Source organism: Botryllus schlosseri, chromosome 16 (assembly GCF_051294905.1).
Source record: "Botryllus schlosseri isolate E-star chromosome 16, Bs_hap1, whole genome shotgun sequence".
NCBI classification, from domain to species: Eukaryota; Metazoa; Chordata; class Ascidiacea; order Stolidobranchia; family Styelidae; genus Botryllus; species Botryllus schlosseri.
In genome coordinates, this window is record NC_137251.1 from 12,087,179 (window position 1) to 12,108,194 (window position 21,016).

The 21,016-nt window shown below is 40.7% G+C and overlaps 1 protein-coding gene across 2 annotated transcripts in view; it reads left to right on the plus strand.

Annotated features, from left to right (window-relative positions):
* Positions 1–21,016, plus strand: part of LOC145458244 (matrilin-1-like) — a 74,177-nt gene that overhangs the window by 30,671 nt on the left and 22,490 nt on the right. The window contains exon 12 of one of the 2 annotated variants that reach the window (XM_080336572.1): positions 15,113–15,280. The exons of the other annotated variant lie outside the window; for it this stretch is intronic. Coding sequence (XP_080192698.1) covers positions 15,113–15,265 — 153 coding nt within the window. The 3' untranslated portion in view covers positions 15,266–15,280. Of the gene's footprint in view, positions 1–15,112; positions 15,281–21,016 lie in introns of those variants that run through there. 2 annotated transcript variants of the gene reach the window in all.

A 21,016-nucleotide genomic window follows, 5' to 3' on the forward strand; every position in this document is an offset into this window, starting at 1 on the left:
CCAGAACACCTTTAGACTAATCCAGTGTTTTTTTTTATCCTTTTTAGCGCTCGTATCCCTTTATCTGCCATGAAATGTTTCTTGCGCCCCATATCCAGGATCGAAACATCACTTTGACAAGCAGTCCGGCCCACATACTTCTGAGCACACCTACGGCATCAATCCACCATTCTCTCAAAGTTGCGAAAAAGGCCAGACTCACTTCTGTAACTTATTTTTCATTTTTACTATTAGCCTAATATTTTTTGTGGGAGGGGATGGCATAACCAAAGTGAAAGTAAGAATACTATTGAAAAGGAATCACGCGAAAGAAATACGGCCAATAATATTCTACTTTATATTCATTTGCTAAATGATTTAGGTCGTAAAATAACCTAAAATTTCACACTGCATTTCGTAACCGCTACTTTTGAGCTTCGTACGTCCAATGGGTCCCTTAATTCCTTGTTAAGAACCGCGGGTCTAATCAAAATTCACGCAAATTGAAATTACGACAAATGTATCAAACTAAAAAGCTAATATTGGAAATTTCATTTACTGCTGCGTTTTGATATTCGGACTTGTTATACACGGATCTCTTGAATGTTCGGCAAGGCGAAGTACTGTTAAAACTACTAACTTGATATGTAATGTTCGGTTTCCTTTCATAGAAATGCGAGTTTGCTGTTTGCTAGCAGCTATTCTACTGCTAAATGTCGGTAAATCGTACTGTCGAAATTTAACTAAATTTGTTCAAACGTATCCTTATAGCTTTTGCATATAACTGTTCCTAAACGATTTGTAGCCTACTTCTCAACAGTTATGCACACCACTTGCAGCATTGAGACATGCGCTAAAACTAAAGCAGACCATAAATTATTTAATATGATACCATGCAGAAACATGCGTTTCAAATTACTAAATCGATTTATATTTCCTTTCTCCATGGCAAAGCGTCCAACTTCTGGCATTGGGCAATTGAGATATAAAAGTGTCAAATTTGGCGGACCGTCAGGAAACTTGCCACGGACTAGCGGCTGATAACCACTGTTCTCTAGTGTCTTTGAATGACGCTATCACTTATAGGTGTATCATTGATACCACGAATTTCACAGTCAGCAGTTTCTTGATCAATTCCAACACAGATATGCTCATCTAGTGTTTTGTTGTGTGCAGGAAGCAGCAACACGAGCACCACCAACGGTTTAATACAATGTCAAGCAGGAATATCATCAGACATATCCCAGGTAGAAACCAACATTTTAGTTCTAATTCTGTTGTAATAGCGAGTATGGATGTGTGGTGCCGGGTGAAGATGTCTGTGATCGCGTGTGAGTGTTAACGGCGTATACTCCATCGGGCATAGGATTGTTGGCTCTTCGTGGATTCACGGTCTCTGACGAAGGAGTGTGAATTAAGAAAGCGAGCAACTGGGTGACAATGCAGCTCTAGAATATAACGCGCCTCAATATAGAATATAATTTTATCAACCACATGACGTGGTACAGATGCTTTTTCTATGGAATTGCACCAACGTGCATCGGTTTTGGAAGCGAATTATCTCGGCGTCATCATGACAGGTAAAATATTAAATTTGTAGTGGCAGTGTGGGAATCAAATAGAAACATGATGTTCATCGTGATACCGCAGTTAAAGATGGAGACTAACATTATTGTTAGCATATAAACTCGACCACGATGATTATTTGGAGACAGGATTGAATCCCGAAACCTCATTCTTCAGATTACCGAAATGTTATCTAATTATTAATTACACTGGTCTACACGATTTTTTCGTCAGGACTTCTTTGGGTCAGTACCTAATTTGCGGCGCTGAATACGAATCTGACGTTATTTTTGCTCCATCACGTCACGTTTTTGAAATATTATATATGTCGAACATTGCTACCTTTTCGAGGTACTCAAGTAGATTTAGGCTACTTGCAGTACTTACTGAAGTGGTAATGTTTTATAACTACTTCAACATCTATCTGAACAGTATTCGGGATGAACTAATTACTTTTGCAATTTGGTTTTTGTAAAGTAGAAAGTAGTATAATATTGTACCACTATCATGAGTTACGCGTAAAATAGCTTCTGAATCACGGTAACTGAGTATATTTTTTTCGAAGATTCTACCAATGGGTGGTATCATTTTGCGTTATCTGCGGCGATACAACTTGCGATTTCGAATGTAGCAACCTCCGAATAACTGTTTAAAGCAGTGGTTCTTAACCTTTTTTCCTCCAGCGCCCCCTTTCAAAAATTATCGTGCTCCAGCGCCCCCCCTCCAACTTCATAATGTAAGGAATGTAATAAAGACAATGAGTAAGAGGGAGGGCCGTAACAGCACTTCGTCAACCCCTTGAAACGATTGCCTTTCGCACCCATAGCGTGATAAACCGAACTTGCCCCTATCGTGATTTCGATGGTCAGCAAAGTTTGTGTGGCCTGGTCGCCCTAGGTACCAAAATTCTCTATAATGCATGAATGAATAGGTGGTAATTACATATATAAGTCGCGATAAACTGAGTGAGCTGTTGTATAGGAAGATAAAGGGCACGTAATTAATAATTAAACATATTCGGGCGTGCCTGCAGGTACAATTATTCGTTACCAGGGCCGTAACAGCACTTCGTCAACCCCCCCCCCCCCCAAACAAAAAACGTTGGTCCTGGGCCCCCATCGGGTGATAAACCAAGCTTCTGGGGGACTTCACTCCCAGACCACCATTAGGCTGTCCTCTATTTGCTGAAAGCCTATTAGGTATCTACATTGGGTGTCCATTTACTGAGGCAGCTATTCTCGCCTAGTCGCGCGAGGCGCGAAAAATTACACTAATTATTGATACGATACGCACTGTTGTCCAGGGGTCAGCGCAGTAAGTTGTTGAGTGTGCGCAGACTCATCAAAACTTAAAGCGAACATTGTGAGGTTTCTTGGAAACTGTAGGGCCCGTTACTAATAATTAAACATATTCGGGCGGGCGAACCCGTTGGTATGACTTCGTTGCATGATGTTATTTTGTGACCCCCTGTCTGCAATATCAAAAAATATAGAATCGCTCAACGGGGATATCGCCCAACAGGAATATCCCTGTCGCCCAATCGTACTAAACTAAAAGACGGACACGATTTCAGATTGGTATTTCTTCACTAACATACGTCTTCTGGGGTTCAGATTGCCAAGACAGGAACATTCGGTGTCAGTCATTTAGGCGCCCATGGACAATTGAACCTATATGTATTTTGAAGGCTATATGTAACGAAGTTTTCGGTGTTAATTTGCTCTGAATACTCAATAAGGATATGTCCTATCACCACATCATCTACTGCGAAGCCATTTTTCTCCAGCGCCCCCCCATACCGCCCCCTTAGCCCAGCGCCCCCCATATCGCCCCCTGAGCGTTTCCGCCCCCCTTCAAAATCTCCAGCGCCCCCTGGGGGGCGCTGGGGGCAAGGTTAAGAACCACTGGTTTAAAGTATGCGACCACCCTCCCCCCGACCAAATATGCTTGGATATTTACTGAATTTTAGTAATTCTCAGACCTTTCATTTCGTCTTCCTCTTGAAGTAGCTATGACATGTCTTAGAAATGACTACTTTTACTTGTAATTGAGTAGAAATGTAAGGCGTTACTTGTGCTACTTGCGTAGCAACGCTGATCACTTCGAATAGCTCTAGTTCAGGGGTGTCAAACATACGACCTGCGGACCGCATCCGTCCCGCCAGACGATTTCATCCGGCCCGCGAAGCAATTTTCAGTAGATTGAAAATCTCTTATATTATCTAGCTCATTTGTACCCAATGTTAAGGATTTTTGCATCAAATAACTTCATTAAATATTCCACCAAGACAACAAATGCCGAGCTTGTGCAGTGCATAGGCCACATTATTACCATCCGGCCAGGGCGTTGTGATTTCACTCTCTCAAATTAGAGAAGGCAAAAAGTGCACATTGAGTTCAAAGTTTTATGGAAAATTGGGCCATAAAGTAGCTATTCATAGCAGTGAAAATGCCAATGGAGAACCGTTATATGCAATTCACATAGAAATATATATTATTTGTACAATTATGTAGGCCCAATTCAAATATCTATGATCGCACTGCTGTGTCACTTGCCATCCAATATAGGTCCCGGGACTTGGGTAGAGAAACCCGACTTGCGATCGACATTCCTACGCCCACGTCACTGTTAATCATCTTGTATTCGTCACAGCGCATAAGCGGGGCTAACGGCGGAATACGATTACAGCAGAGGGAGCATCGAAATATGCCAACTTATAGCGCCGCTGTTTCGTCGGACAATCATCGCGTTTTTCCCAATGCAATTGTCACGAATAAAGGTGTTACGACTTGCTGGAATATAGAACCCCTATGATCCGTGTATTGCTCGATACTAAAGTAATAAAGTGAAAAGCAAGGACACTAGGTTACATTTGGGAATCAGTTGACTGATCCGGCCCGCGGGCGATTTAAAGGCTTGAATCCGGCCCGCAGCGCAATTTGAGTTTGACACCCCTGTTATAGATGATCTCAATAACAATATTCAATCTGTTGCTGTTGTACGCTGACCGTAATGTTACTAACGAATGCTGAAATTTGATTAATGAATAAAAATGAGAAAAATACATTCCGAAAAAATCTGACGTGATAGAGAAATTCTGAACACATATTTGGATTCAGCAACCTTTAATTAGCCTAAATCAATCATTAAAATTTTTTGCGCAAAATATTCTCCAAAATTTGTAGACCAGTGTTATTCGCATGCCCATCGATCAAACTGAATGATGTGGTAATTTACGACAGAAACGTGTCGCCAGGAACTACACAGTTTCAGCGGCACTTGATCCATCAATTTCGGGGTTCCTGGTCGAAGATGATGTTCCGAACTGTATTAGACAAAATTAGTGCCACTTACAATAACTATAGTGACTCAGCATGTCCGATTTGAAGATAAAACCGTCACTCCCACCCACTCCCAAAACATGTTTCATATAGTGATATAAGCAAATGTCATTCTTAAAATTTACAAAATGTACAACCAGTAGTTATATTTAATTTAAATGGAATGGATGATGTGACGCCTTAGATCCTGTCCTAAGGCATTAAACCGATATTGATGTTAGATTGACATACCGTAATTGGTCTTTTCGTCATCCTCCGATGTATTACATTGTGTGTGTGTCGAGCGGATAAAAATAAGTCGAACGCTGATTGTATTCTATTGTGAGTCACGACCCCTTTAGATTCCACGCCTACCTTCAAGGATCAATCATGTTACACAAATACATATATTCAAAAATGATCCAGACCAGACAGTCACTGCAACTAAAGTGGTTCCGCATTGAAACTAGAAATCGCTGATTTCAAATATTTTTGGGCAGATGTTGACTAATATCTATTGTATATATTTATTAGGGAATACCAGTAACCAAAATATAGCAAATTACGACAGTTCATTCAATGGGGATCGTACCGTGTTTATCAGAGGTGGTCAGTAACGAATTACTTCTACATTTTTGAAGTACTCAAGTAGTTTTGTGCTACTTGGGTACTTACTCAAGTAGATCTAATTTCCCGCTACTTCTATTTCGTAATATTTTGTGATCTACTTACTTACTTTTCGCTATCTTCAGGTTGTCAAGTAGAAGTAGTTTAATTCTTCAATCAGAAAGAGCCTGAGGAATTTCGGGGCTGTTTTCACGGAGTATCAATATATAATTTTCGTAAAAGTTGAGTAAAGCCCAGAATTTTCATCGCGCTTCGCGCACAGTAGACTAACCTGATTTCACAAACCTATCGGTGAATATAATTTAGGTAGCGGGTTGCGTCGTTCCGTTCGCACCGATTGTCGCCCATATGAAATATTTCATAACAGTGAATATGGCCCATCATCGCGTTTGAAACTACCATTTCGCAATCTAGCATTTACCTATCATATCGTAATATAGCAGCCCATGGTTGTCCTAATCATGAAAAGTGGACTCTGACTTTTTCTCAGCTTTACACCTGTTTTAGCAGAACACTGTTGAAACTTTGTGGACCAAGAGCTAGGCTACTTCTTGGGTATTGATTAGGGATGGTGCGAACCTCTGAAAGGTTCAGGTTCGTGTGAACGCGAACCTTTTCGAAAGGTTCTGTGTGAACGCGAACGTGAACATATGACGTCACGTGACGTCATATTTCAAATTCCAACTCTTCATTTCAGTGTGTACAGTGTACCTGTTCACGATACCTAGCGACGACTCAGGCCATATTTTTCCAAATTGCTGATGTACAATGTACAATTGTACATGCTGAATTTTTAAACGTCATCAAATGCATCAACTTGAGCAAACGAATGCTATAAACCAGGAGCAGGCAACTTCTCCAGTCGGCGGGCCGGATATAGGAAAATTAAGAACTTGGCGGGACGGATTGCTGAATAGATACATTATTCGCTCATTTATCCACATATACAAGGAATAAATTGTAATTAATGAATGTATTTTAACGACAGCAACGTAACTTCAAAGCCATTTCTTGCCGATAATGACGAAGACAATATGGATTTGAGAACAGCATTATCATACAGGCACCACCATGTCTGCGTCTATCTGATCAATCAACACATGGTGCAATTCTTAATTAAGATTTCAAGGCCTTCGATAAGCCCGGAACCCCAAAGTTACGAAGATATTAATTCATTAGGGTTAAGTAGGTGACGAGATAGCGTGGTTGTTCAACTATGCGGTCTATTTTATCTCGATATTGAATTCATGCGCCCCGCGGCCTCTACAAAATTTGAAAGTGGCCCCGACCCATTTTGAGTTGGCGACCCTTGGCATAAGCGGTGTCTTACAGAAGCCCAGTAGTTTGCCGTGCTACAAGTCGACGGTCACGGAATCAGAAATAAGAAATATCGGCCTGGTGTAAATGACCATTGACCATTGTAGTCGACAATCACTATGATTACACCAAATGACATTAGGGTTGAATACATCGTAAATGCCGATAATGCAATAAGTATTCTCGCTTCGACCAACATACGCGTAAGCTCAACCCTCGCTCGCTCCGCATACATGTGTATAATGACATACAGTCACAAAAATTTGACGTATGTAAGCATGTAGTGGGGAATCTCGGGAGACTGGGGCCGCGGGCCACACTATCATGTCAGACGGACAACTGTCCGCGGGCCGGACAAAATCCCTTTGCGGATCGGATCCGGCCCGCGGGCCGTATGTTGCCCGCCCCTGCTATAAACCCTAAATCAATATCTTCCGTCGCTTTGCCAACAATTTCGACGGGGACTTGCAAGAGAATAAAACCGGGTTTTATATACTCGCTACCGATATTACCCAATAAACAAGTTAGCAAACATCCCAATCACACGGATTTGGTTTTAATGATAGCCCTACAATAAACATAGCAAATCAAGATGGCTCCCGTATGCCTGCTGGAAAGCTAGATACTTTGAGCAAACTTTTGTAACAAAGGAAGTAGAATTTTTGAGATTGTCAAGGTGCATGATCGTTTAATGTTGATTTTTTTTTATGCTGCCAGCGCCATGCATAGAGTCAGATTGGCCCGAAGTTGAAATGCAGAGAATTTCATCTAAAGATCTTATAATGAAGTGAAAATTGTATTATAAGAAAAAGGTTCACAGTGCAGAACTTAACAAGGTTCGTTTGTGAACGTGAACCTCTAAATTTAGGAGGTTCACACACAGAACGCGAACGTGAACCTCACGTTCACGCCATCCCTAGTATTGATAGAAGCGACGGGCTACACTTTTTACTCCCGCCGTTTACCCGTACCAGACTAAATTTCCGCTTTGATATTCATAGCACTCGGCAATGGGCAGGAATCACATTGCGGTAAGACTTCTAAGAGAGTCTTTTAAATCAAAACATCTCATTTCAACTAGCTATAGCCACTAAGATGTTTTAAATAATCATGAATTACTTCCATCATGTTTGTATAAATTATACAGCAACAGTCAACTCAAATTTTAAAATCAATCATGTCACACTCTAGACTGGACATGGACATCATGTTATCTGTTTCTATATCAGTCAGTGGAAAGCCTGGCTTTACATGCTATCAACTAGTGCGCTGTACTCTGGTATGTAACTTTACACTGCGACTCCGAGTGAGTGTTCCATGTGCAATGTGCATTAGTGTGGCGTGTTCTGTGTTTGATTTTGATGAAGTTCACGTCCGAAAAGGCTGATTCACAACGATAAGTTGAAGCAAACACGCTTGCAACCTTCATAGCTGCTGCGCATACACCACTATAAAAGTGTGCTGCGGCCTGGTGGGATTTGAGGTGGAGGTCATTGTACAGCGTTGCAATTTTAATCTCCAACTGTTCAGCATCCAGACATGACAGATTCCATTGTACCGGACAGCAGCAACGACTACAGAAAGTTAGAAACATGGTACTATATACTTCGTTGTGTCAAAAGTGTGTCAAAAGATGCAATACGTAACAGGCATTCAGATATTGAAAATCTGTTAGTACTTCACGGCTATCTGCTATCGAATAGTAATGTTGTTTACTATACTTTGACATCGTCCCGGATGTCGAGCTACCATTACGGAACCCCCCGACATTTCAAGAAGACCGCCATGTCGCCTGCACAGGCAGTGCGCCGTCTCCTACGTCTGTGATATCTCGTTATTCTATTACATGTTGGTATATTACTATAATTGTAATTGAGGATATTTGATATCTTGAGTGTTTATATATATATATATATATATGTATTGTCATTTGCAAGTTACATGTTTATGTTATTTAAACAAGAATAGCGTTGACTACTTTGACCACCTCTGGTGTTTATCAATAATTGTACAATATTACACCCCGGATTGTCGCAGCCATTACGACGAGGTTCCGAGACGTTGAAGGTTTTATTTCTATCCAGGGATGCATGTATATATATATATATCGCTGCTGGTAAGATATACTTTCATTGTCGGCTGAACAGAAGAAGACCTCCCCCGCCTTACCCGGCAGTTGCAAAAGATTGATGTTTATTATATTCTTTATTCACATTAAAGTGATAAATACACATATAATCTGACGAGCAACCTTCCCCCTAAGGATAATTATATCAAGATTGAAGTAAACTTTAAAAATTTCAATAATCAAGTCAAATATTTATTCCTACGCTATACATGAAGTTAGATTGCAGAATTGCGGTAGATGAACAATTGGCAAGGTTTGGCGAGGTAACGAGAATCAAAATTACTGAAATTATGCTATGATTTTCGAGTATAGAAGTGAAATTTAGGGTCCGTGGTGCATCCAAGGCCTTCTGAAGAATATGCGCGGTACACACTTGCACAGTGCCCAAGAAAGTGATCTTCTGAATCATGTCGAATCGAGCGTTCCCGGAATTTTCGGGATATGTCCGACGTGATCCCTGTAGCGCCATGTGACTTAGCGGTACAATGTTTATTTTGCATCGCCACATATTCTCGCATTACATTTTGAGAACTACGTGTTTTGATTGTTTTTCAGATTCCTTTTGTAGTATATGTTTATCAGCTGGAACGGTCAGTTCAAAGAATAGGCATTCTCTTCTCTTTTATAGCTGGATTATCTTATCCGGGCGGTGGCTCCTGATTTCGCGATCGGTTATGAGAGGTAGGCCTATGTAACCGCCTGACCTTTGACCCCCGCGCGACAAGACCACTCAGGCACGCAGAAAGGAAAAAAGGGACTGCTTTGTTTTGAGTTGTGTTGAGTGGTGCGATGCGCATTGGCTTGAGCCCTGGGCGTTTTGGTGAATATATAATATATCTGCTCCAATCGTTGCAGTCTGTGTATCCAGGAACGAACCTGAAATAAGTAGTCATCCTCTTCTGCTACAGTATAGATTAGCGAAGGAGCGGCTACACCTACATCCCACAAGACTATCACTTGGTCATTTGTCTGTCACTGAAGCTGGACTGCAATCATACCAATTTTTAGTCCAAGTGGTGATGTTATTGTTATATTCTTTTTTCACAGTAAAACTGGTAAATACACACATAATCCGCGGAGCAACTTGCCCCTAAAGGAAATTGACAAGAATTTTTAAAATTTCAGTTATGGAGTCAAATTGTTATTCCTATGCAATACATGAAGAGGTCAGATTATAGAATTGCGGTGGATGAAAAATCCATCAGAATTTTAACGTTGTCGTTTTTTTTCACTGGCGCTGGGCTGTAATCACACCGTTTTTTTGCCGAAGTGGGGGTGTTTGCATAGTTCAAGATGAATGTAGTGACCGATCCTGTGTATTCGGTAGCTGCAAATGCGCCACAGCCAGACATGAGATGTGCCACAGTTTCGTTTTGGTTGTGGCGCATTCTGCAACTGCCGCAGACTTGGACAACTAGATAACGCTAGTTGTCTAATTTCACTACATTAGAGCGAAATGACAGTAATCTAATTCTTATCTAATTTGTGAAATGTTTGTATGCTCTAATTATAATTCTAATCTAAATGGTGACATATTCCTATGCTCGTATTCTAATTCTAATACAATTTACTGTTTTCCTGAAAATGCCTCTTTGTCCGCGGCATTTTGAAGCGAGTTAACGACGAAATCTCTCTCGCGCAGGAAAATCCTGTGCCAAGCCGCCATCGCATTACCCACACCGTGCAATCATAGTAGTTATTGTGACGAATAATAGCCATGCGTTCGTACAACGCCGAAGCCGTTTCAGCTAGTGCGGAATAGTGTTGTTGAGCGCCGGCGAATGGCTTATTTTTAAACAACAACAATAAGTTGAAACTGATATAAATTTCAGCCTTTCAAAATGCCTTACTTCTCGTTCTTCAAAAATCACAAATCGTGTGGCACGCGTCTTGGTGACCTGGCCGTGGTGAGTGCAAAACGAGTCAAAGCTTGACGTATAAACGTTAACCATTCTCATGCGGATGGAAATGCAGTGTGATATGATAAGAACTGAACTTGGTTTTCGCTGTATTTATTTCTCATTCACAATTTCATTCAATTTCCAAGTTTTTGCGAATTCAGTAATTCTAATTCTAATATAATTTGGAGAAAGCTGTGTTGCATTAATTCTAATTCTAATCTAATTTAGAAAATTGTGTGTAGCTCTAATGCTAATTCCAGTCTAATTTGAAAACAACTCTGTAGCTCTAATTCTAATTCTAATATAATTTGGAGAAAGCTGTGTTGCATTAATTCTAATTCTAATCTAATTTAGAAAATTGTGTGTAGCTCTAATGCTAATTCCAGTCTAATTTGAAAACAACTCTGTAGCTCTAATTCTAATTCTAATCTAATTCGGAAAAGCTGAAAATTTTCTAGTTGTCCAAGTCTGATCTGCCGTCTGGGTCTTGCTTCAGAATGCTTTTGCTACAGTACTTTGTAGGAAGCGATTGTTCTTGCGCGGCGAAAATGAATCCTTCGCTTGCCGGTTTCGGGCCAGAGCTGGATAACCATGTCCATGAAAGCTCGTCTACATGGGGTTGTGAAGTTAACTTCTTGTGCAAACCATGAAAAGCAGTGTTGCCACTCGAGGTTCGTGAAAAACACTAGTTTTGCCAACTAAAAACACTAGATCGACTAAAAAGGCACTAGTCTTAAAATTTTGGACAAATCTATTGCATATAAATCATAAAATAGGAGGGGTTGCATTGATAAACACCAAGTAAGTTACGAGAAGACTTAACAAATGACAACAAATTCATCACATTTTCTGCAATCTTTTTCACATCAGACAATATTGTTATTTATTTATTTCCCCATAGCAAATCCATTTTTTTCGGCACTGAACTAAAACAAATTTTCGCGAATATGAATAATATCCATTACATTCGATTGAATTCGATTGAGGGATATAAAATGAGTGGGGCGTCATACACTTCAGAGATAAGCATGGATTAGGATTAGGGAAAACCGGATTTGTGAAATTTTGCTGGATAAGGATTGGATTAAGATTTTGGATTTATTTTTCAATGGACTAGGATTAGGATTGGATTTACCGATTTTCGGTAGATTGATATCCTGTGGCGAATGGCGACAAAGTTTTCCGTTCGACCAAAGTTACTTCAAGTACTTTGGCACTCATCAACGTTTTATTTATTTTTACAGAATTAAAGGCAAAATAGGCAGGCTTTCCAAGAGGAAGTTTATATCGGATCAGGATTGGAATATGCAAAATCGATTAGGAGTAGGATTTGAAGCTTCGGATTTGGATTGGATTAGGACGTCGAAATTTTAAATCCGCTCATCCCTGTTATCAGAGCTTTGGAACAGCCGTAAATGTTGAATTGCTCCAGCTCCGGCTCCGGAGCTTTTTTGTATCGCATTATTATCACTGCTCCGGCTCCATCTCCGGCTCCGGCTCTGAAAACTATCGAATGGATCTGTCTATCAGGGGTGGTTAACCCACGGTCCATGGGCCATATGTGGCACCCGAGAGGGTTTTGAGTGGCCCGCGAGGTAATTTCCTATTATAATATTGAAATCCTGTTATATTATCGAAAATGAATTGCTCAGATTGTAAACTTGCAGGTCAACCAAAAATATGATTAGTCTGGCCGCGATACTTGGGATGTTGATGACTAAAATATCAGTTCGGGCGCATTGGCAGAAAGATCGTCGACGATGAAATGTAGACACAAAATGATTGTCGCATATTAGCGGAAACCTTCGATATCGATATGTCCAGATGCCGAATAGTCCTGTCGTTGCAAACTACGCCCAGCGGGCGGTATGCAGTAGACTCGCACTATACCCAAGTAATAATATTATTGACCTAGTTCATTTATACCTGCTCTGCTGTTAAATACCCAGGAACATGGTTAGTCGGAAAAGGTAACGCCAAAGAGGCATAGATTCCTAATTTCGCGAAGGCCTGCTGTTAAATTATGTGAAATCAGCAGATATCGTTGTTGCATATATAATAGCATCTTATGAAATACGTCGGAGCCGGAGCTACATGTCAAATAACTCAGTCAAAAGGATTAAAGAAGGCTACACAGACAAGCACATTTTATTAAATTAAACACATCCAAGTCGAATCACTATAGGCAAGCAAGAATGTCCATCCAAAATTACACTTTAGCGATATGACGTCACGCCATTTTACAATTCAAATATTGTACTCCATGACATTTACATCCTTAGCAACATCAGGGACATATAACTGATTGTATATCCCTCATGGGCTACACCTAATATGCAATCATTCATGAATTGGCCCAGGGAATTTGGACAAGTTATCATGTTTGCTTCTTTCTGTCGGTCGGTCGGTCGATCGATCGGTTCCCTTTTGAGACTTAAAACCGGTCTCAGGCTAAGAGCAACACTCTGCCAGTGATAGAAATGAGCCACACCAAGTCAATTTGTGTATGGGGTTTGTTCTTGTGCTAAATGAGCAAGTGCAGACGGATAATAATTAATATTTCTTGAAGTATATTTTATATGAAGCACATCAAAATAACATCATAATTTAATTATTTCACGAAAAAACACTAGATTTGCAGAATTTTGATAAAAAAATACACTAGACAGTTAGTCAAGTCGAAATAGGCCTACACCAGATGTAATGTTAAAACACTAGGAGTGACACCACTGACGAATAGGCATCGACTCCCATATCGCTTCTCTCATTTTGAGTGTTGCATTTTTGTATTGAACTCGTGCTGCTTTTGCTATTGTTGGGGGTTTGGCAATGGTGTTTTCTGTAGTGTACAGGTTAGCTGTTTCCATGCTGACTTCTCTGGCGTACAGGTCGTGTCGATAGCTAGGAGATTTTGTTGTGCGCTGTTTGTCTTCCTCTTATTATTATTCTCTATCCAAAGTAAAACTAGTAAATTCACACATAATCCGGGGAGAAACCTACTGAAGTAAATTTTTAAAATTTCAGTAATACAGTCAAATTGTTATTCCTATGCAATGCATGAGTAGGTCAGATTACAGAATTGTGATGGATGAAGAATTGACAAGGGTTTAAGAGGTAAAGATGATTGAAAATGAAGAATCGAGAGTACAGAAATTATGCTGTGATTTTCGAGCACAAATATTATTTGGTCCAGTGGAACATGCAATAAAGTGATCTTCTGGATCATGCCAAGTCAGTGGATCTTATCGTCTTTTCAGGCTATGTGATCCACGACACAATTTTTTTTGTAATGTCCATAGCGTCTTTGATTTTCGTAATCTTGAGGATGACTTTCATTCTCTTCTCTCAGTTAATTGTCTCTCACTCCCATGTGTCCCCATCGTGGTGTCCGCTGCCGAATTGGAACACAGCTCCCTCTCAGTCTGGACTTTTAAATGCACTACCGTAGTATTGAGATTGGGGACCGACCTGGGGATGGCATTCCAAGCATGTGTTCTACTCAATCTCTCCAAATATTATTGTCTTTGTAAAGCCAAACTCACCCATATATTAGGCGCTATAGTGTCTGGTTGTCGTTTGGCACGCAGCACACTAACGGTTGCAGACTACTGTTCCATACTAAGGCGGAGCATGGAGAGGAGTCGGATTGGATATCCGGCCTGACTTTTTTTTATTTTGGGCCGGAGCCGGATCAGTATTTTTTTCTGATGCGGCCGGAGCCGGATCAGTACTTTTTGATATGGCCAGAATCTTTATTGATAAGCATGACTTTTGTAACTAAAAATAACTAGCCTACCCACCACGCGCAAGTAACCGTCAATTCAGTACGAAAATAAACGAGCCATATTTATAAATTCACGGAACCACGGGCGGAGCATGGACCGGAGCCGGATGGATATCCGGTCGGACTTTTTCATTTTTTTCCGGTGCCGGAAAAGTACTTTTTCTGATACGACCGGAGCCGGACCATACAATTGAAAAATAGGATCGGAGTCGGACCAGAGAATTTGTCGATCCCCTCCGCCCTGCTCCATATCCAGTGTTGTCAACTTCGTTTTGCTTGCGGAATGTACCCAGTCGAAGATAGACTTGGTCTTTCTCGTCGACGGCTTGGCGTCGATTACCGCGAGTAAATTTGAGACCGTGAGCGATTGGATTATCAACGTCGTCTCCGGTTTCGACATTTCAGGGCCCGTCCAGGATGGAGTCGTGAGAGATTTGAGGTCCAATCCTTCGAAATCAGTGTATTTTTCGATTCTTGTCACTTTCTACAGGTACAATACTCCCATTATTTTACCTATGCGGGGCCAGAAAATCAGCCATACGTCACTACAGAAATCAAAATTGGAGCGCATTCTAATTACATAGACTTTTCAGCGGCAGTCCGAAAAATAAAGGTATTCTACACTTATCACATCAAGCGATAGTCAAGGTACGTGACAGTGTTGGCACTTAATGATATTGCATGAGTATCCCAATTTCTACCTAATAAGTACAAGTATAAGTCAGGGCATGGCGTGGTATGTTGGTATGGTATGGAATGAGAAATTTCCATACTCCGTACAACCCTCAAACGTTCCATACCATACTGCAACGATACAGAGATAATGTTCCTGGGAGTAGAAGTATAGCTAACCAAAGTAATATAGGTTTAGCTGGCTGACTACTTAACCTGGAATCCTGTATCCTGGTGAGATCTTCTTAAGACGCAGATATTACAAAAGAGATATTTCAGACGTTGATAACAATTGGTTTAGCAAATGAGTCTACTGATTGTCTCGAATCAGGAGTTTTATACTAGAGGCAAATTACTCTCGGACAGGATGTCTCGGGGTTGAACGATAACAGGGATCGCCTGCAATACTTACAACTTTCCATACCGTAGCAACATTCTTCTATACCATATCTGATACTTTTCCCCATACTTTCGCAATTCCCCAACCTCTGAGATCATATTCTATTTCAAATGAGTGGACATTTTCCGGCGTTTATGTTCTAATTATGCTGGATGAAATAATTCATTTACACAGCCCTGATGCACCAAATACATCCCCATTTTATTTGCGTCATATGCCAGCGATATAGGTTGCCCGATCATCTAAGATGCAACATAAAATATAGATGGAATTATTTGGGAACAAATGTTCATGACATGTAAAGCTAGTGTGATAATGCACTACTAGCAGCAATATGGAGGTATCATTTACCAAATTACATAAAACGTAAGGTATATAGTCCGATTATAATATGTCTTCGAATACAAATTTACATCGCTACAATCAATATGTGTTTCGAAACAGAGGATCAAATGACCGATTCGCTGGCCAATATGTGCGTCATACTCCTTAGATTCATCAGCCGACATCAGGGTGTTCAGTCTTTTTCAGTATTTCCAATCTACTTTTTTCTTCAAACAATTAGTTTCCCTCACTCTCGCTGCTGTGGTTCCGCTAAGCGGTGTCGGAACTCAGGGTTACTCTCGCTGCGCCAACCGCCGGATTTCAGCTTTCCATCAAGCCACCAGTGGAAGAATTAGCTTGCTGTGTTCGCGAATTATTACGTGAAAAAACTTGGGTGCCTACTTTAGGGCATATTTTGTGGAATTATTGTGTGCTTGCGACGTAACCATGAAACGTACCTCACGCAATACAACACAAACCGTGGCACGCGATTTCGCCTCAAGTCATCAACAATAGATACAATTCCAGTGAAATTCAAACGAGTTTGTAGTGAATAGTAGTAATGGTCTGAACGTGAGGTTCCTGTTCGCGTTCTGAGTGTGAACCTCGGAAATTTAAAGGTTCACGTTCACAAACGAACCTTGATAGGTTCTGCACTGTGAATCTTTTTCGTGTATTACAATTTGCACTTCATTATAACATCTTTGGTTGAAATTTACTGCATTTTTAACTGCGGGCCACTCCATGCATGGCGCTGGCAGCATAAAAAAAATCAAGAATAAATGAGGATGCACCTTGACAATCTCAAAAATTTTACCTGCTTTGTTACAAAAGTTTGCTCGAAATATCCAGCTTTCCGTTAGTGATTATTTAGTGACTATCTGCTGTGAGCTTGACCTGCAATCACACAACATCAAGAGCGAAATACACCACCTACATGTAGGTAGTCAGCGAATGATGCTTATTCAACCAATCAATGAAATTGATATCATTGCTTGATGTAAAAAATCTAGCAGGCTTACATGGTGCATCTTGATTTCATATGTTTATTGCATTATAAATCCGTGCGATTGGAGTGTTGGCTATACTGCTGTAAAATTTGGTAAAGTAATATCAGTAGCAAGTACAGGAACCCTTTTTACACTGCTCAATATCAACGTAGCAATACACACACGCCGAATACATTGTTCGGTCTGACCTGGACCGCTGAGGCGTAGGCTTAAATTGCCTGTCAAGTATCCTCGTCGAAATTGTTGGCAGAGCGACGGAAGATATTGATTTATGGGAATATTATATCATTTGATTGCCTCAGTTGATACATTTGGCGACGTTTAGAACGTCAATATGTACTTAGCATTGTGGCATTATGTGGCCCGAGTCCTCGCTAGGTATCGTGTACTAGTGCAGTGTACACTGAACATTAATATTGGCTATAACTTCACTGAAATGTAGGGTTGGAATTAGCAATATGACGTCACGTGACGTCATGAGGTACACACCATCCCTAGTGAATACGGTGATTGCTCTCCCGAGAGATTACACTTATCTACCCTTTGTAAAAAATCCTAACCCTCTGCGTGGAGTGACAAAGTAAAAATCCAGGTTGAAAGCGGGTGCCGCCACCCAATAGGGTAAGAACAATCCGTCAGTGAACGATTTTCTGAGGGATGCAATCGATTTGGCAGATCGTAAGCTGGATCATTGTCCGGATTCTGGTAAAAAGGCCATCATATGGACGTATGGAAAAAAATTCCATACCATAATTGGAAATTTCCATACCATTCCATACTTGGTCATTTCCATATTCCATACCGAAATTTCGTTCCATACCATACCAGGTATGCCAACACCACTTCAAGTGGAAGTAGAACATTGAAGTCTAAAAAGTACACTAGTGATGAGTTAAAAATAGTAGATTCGGTTGAGGGGTCGTATACTTCCATCATTAGCCATGATTCGTATGTATTGTTGATTTGCGGTATGATGGGTGGACACTGGACAACGTACGCCTCGCATGCAATCGAAAAGGTGTTGAGGGATGACTTTTACGGCCCCAAGTCCCGTTACCAAAGGCAAGAAGAGTCATGATCCTGGTAACTGATGGCATTTCAACCGATAAAGAGTGGGTGTACAAGTCCGATTGCTTTATCGAGATACGTATATATAGTAGTCTATAATGTGAAATTTGCGGTAGGCAAAACCCACGTTACGGCACAGGTTGCTCACGGAAACGACATATAAAATGTCGTTACTGACTTGAATCTTAGTCAATAATGCAATATTACAATATATTTATCGGTTGTCAAGTTCCTATCTTTTGTATATCAGAGGAAAACAATGACGGCGTTCTTACTTGCTCAAGTGGATTTGTTATTAGAACTTCCGAATTTACTTGAAGATGTTTAAATGGGCAAAACTACTTACGTTTTGCACTTAAGGATTCGAAAAGTAGAAAGTGGTTCTGGGATAAGTTTGCATCGCCGTTATGAGGGAAATTGTCACAAGAACCACGTGAAATAGACCATAACATCGTAACTGAATAGTGAATATATTTCCGACGATTGTACCTATTCTAAGTGTAATTAGTCATTTTGTCGCGAAGCCACTTCTCGCAATTTCGTCAGTACAGCCACTCCTGATTAACTGATTATTATATCTGCATTTCTGTCTCCTAATCTTTTCTTCACATAACTCCGACTACAACTTGGATTACAACGTCCTTGTACATCTACTCAGAAAAATCCACGGTTATTACATTTTAGCAATAATTGTTACCAATATGTGAATTAAACCATGTTTAAAATTTTAAAAAATGTACTCACAGAAAAACTTTCAGCTTGTAAAGGTCCGCCCACGGGAAAATCTAGATATCTTCTGTAACTGCATCGGCAATGGCACTTCTTAGTAACATGCAGTTGAGAACATCTGCTTCGATTTTAAAGGAGTCGAAGACGGGGTCGACGTCGCAGCAATTCAACAAACTACGACTACGACTCCAAAACCAAAACCCTGGTAGCAACGCTGACTACTTTTGACCATATCTGCATATTATGATCAAGTTGCTGAGTATTGTACGCATGAAAACTTAATATAAGACTCGCAGTCGAATTGTTACCCTGGTGTCGAATCCCGTCTACGCAGCTGCGACCAAGGCCTACTTCTTGACTAGGCCAACCTTGCGTACTATGTAATGCTCAGTAGGCATTATGATCCCATGCAATATCACGCTCGTGGAGCATATTTCACGAATGATAAAATCTATGATAACGTTATCCACTACCCGCAGTGACCATTCCTGTGGAACTAATCAAACGCGCAAAAAAGCGAATTATCGATAGCAACCTATAAAATTATTACAAACAAGGCAATCGGATGACCATTCCTTTACTGCAACATGTACCAAATGTCTAATTCGTTATGACGAATCGTCATTCGACTCGAATCAACCGATATTCGAATATATTTTGAATATTCGCTCTTAATTGCTTATCTCGAATCTCGAGGCCTGATATGTAATGATATTCTACAGGACCCTACACAATATATAGTCTTTCACAAATTGTTCGAAGGACGGTACCTGAGAGTGTTGTTCTTCGCGGTATTCATGGTGTTTGTCAATTATACTATATGGTCATTTACACCGGGCCAATTTTCTTCAATTTTATTCGCAGCTGCCGGCCTATAGCACGGCCGACTTCTATAGGCTTTTATAAGACACCACCTACACGGATGGCACGGCGAGGAGGAGCCCAGATAAACCTCCTAAACTTAGGTAGAAATCCTGGAGTCGACCTCGGTCGGACTCGAACCCGCAACCCGTTGGTGTTACAGCTGTGGATTATACCACTACGCTATTTCGCCGCCACATGAGAGTATTGATGACTCGTCATAAAGAAAACGCGTAATAATTTGATATATTTGCAGGTAGCAATAATCCGAACACGACCAGTGGACTGATGCAGTGCCATGCTGGAATATCGTCTGGTATGTCTGTGGTAGGCTATGTATGATAGGCCTTTATATGTGTTGCTTGTGCACCCGACTGCGTGTTTGTGAATGCAGGATTGCGTGATGCGCCAGATTGATTGTGTGGCACTTTGAAGTTCCATTGGTAGGCGCCGTCGTCCTAAACAAGAGTCATAGCGCTGCGATTTCGTAGTTGCGGAGGATTCAACATATATATTATTTCGTTATAACACTATGCGCGTAGCAGTGTTGCGTATTATTATTCAACATTCTATAGACTATAGAGATAGGTATCGAGGTCGATTGTATCCAAAGGACTATTTAACTAGATAGATAACGGAAAAGCGAAGTTATAAGCCGATGGATATTGATAAAGTGCTCTCACCCAGTAATCTAGGATGGATAAATAGAAAGTTCTAACCTACGGACAGAGATTGCTGTGACTGCAAATTTAGAGATATAATTAACCGCATCGTTAAATTTGCTATAATAAACTTCCCGATATTGGGTTTATCCAAGACAGCGAAAGACGCAAATATCGAGCGGTAAACTATAGGACGCGTCCAAGGGTAACTGTAGGCACCATTACCCATCCAAATCGTGAACTTGGTGTCATTCGTTTTTGATACGTGATGATGGATATTCGTGTCGCCACACACAAAATCCCCATCGCCTACACCTATATCTCCGTAACTGTAGTTCCATGACTTCTAAAAATCAACGGCCTCCTACTTCGAAGAAGCAAATTCGGAAAAGCCTTGCATCGTGTGCGGAATATTTTGTCACGTCTCGGCCATACTAGCGGATAGACTAGAACTCCCTGGCATTAAAAGCCAAAGCACAGTCATACAAGGAATACTGCTCACTAGATCCACACTCCTGCATTGCAGTTCATATCTAACATCCGTCACAGTTTTTCTCCTTTACCCTGGTACCAATATTATATGACATCCATATTAGTAATCCCATTTGCCTGGAATCGACACTTCTTTAGGGTAATGATTCATCGATATCTGCGAGATGTTGTTTGTG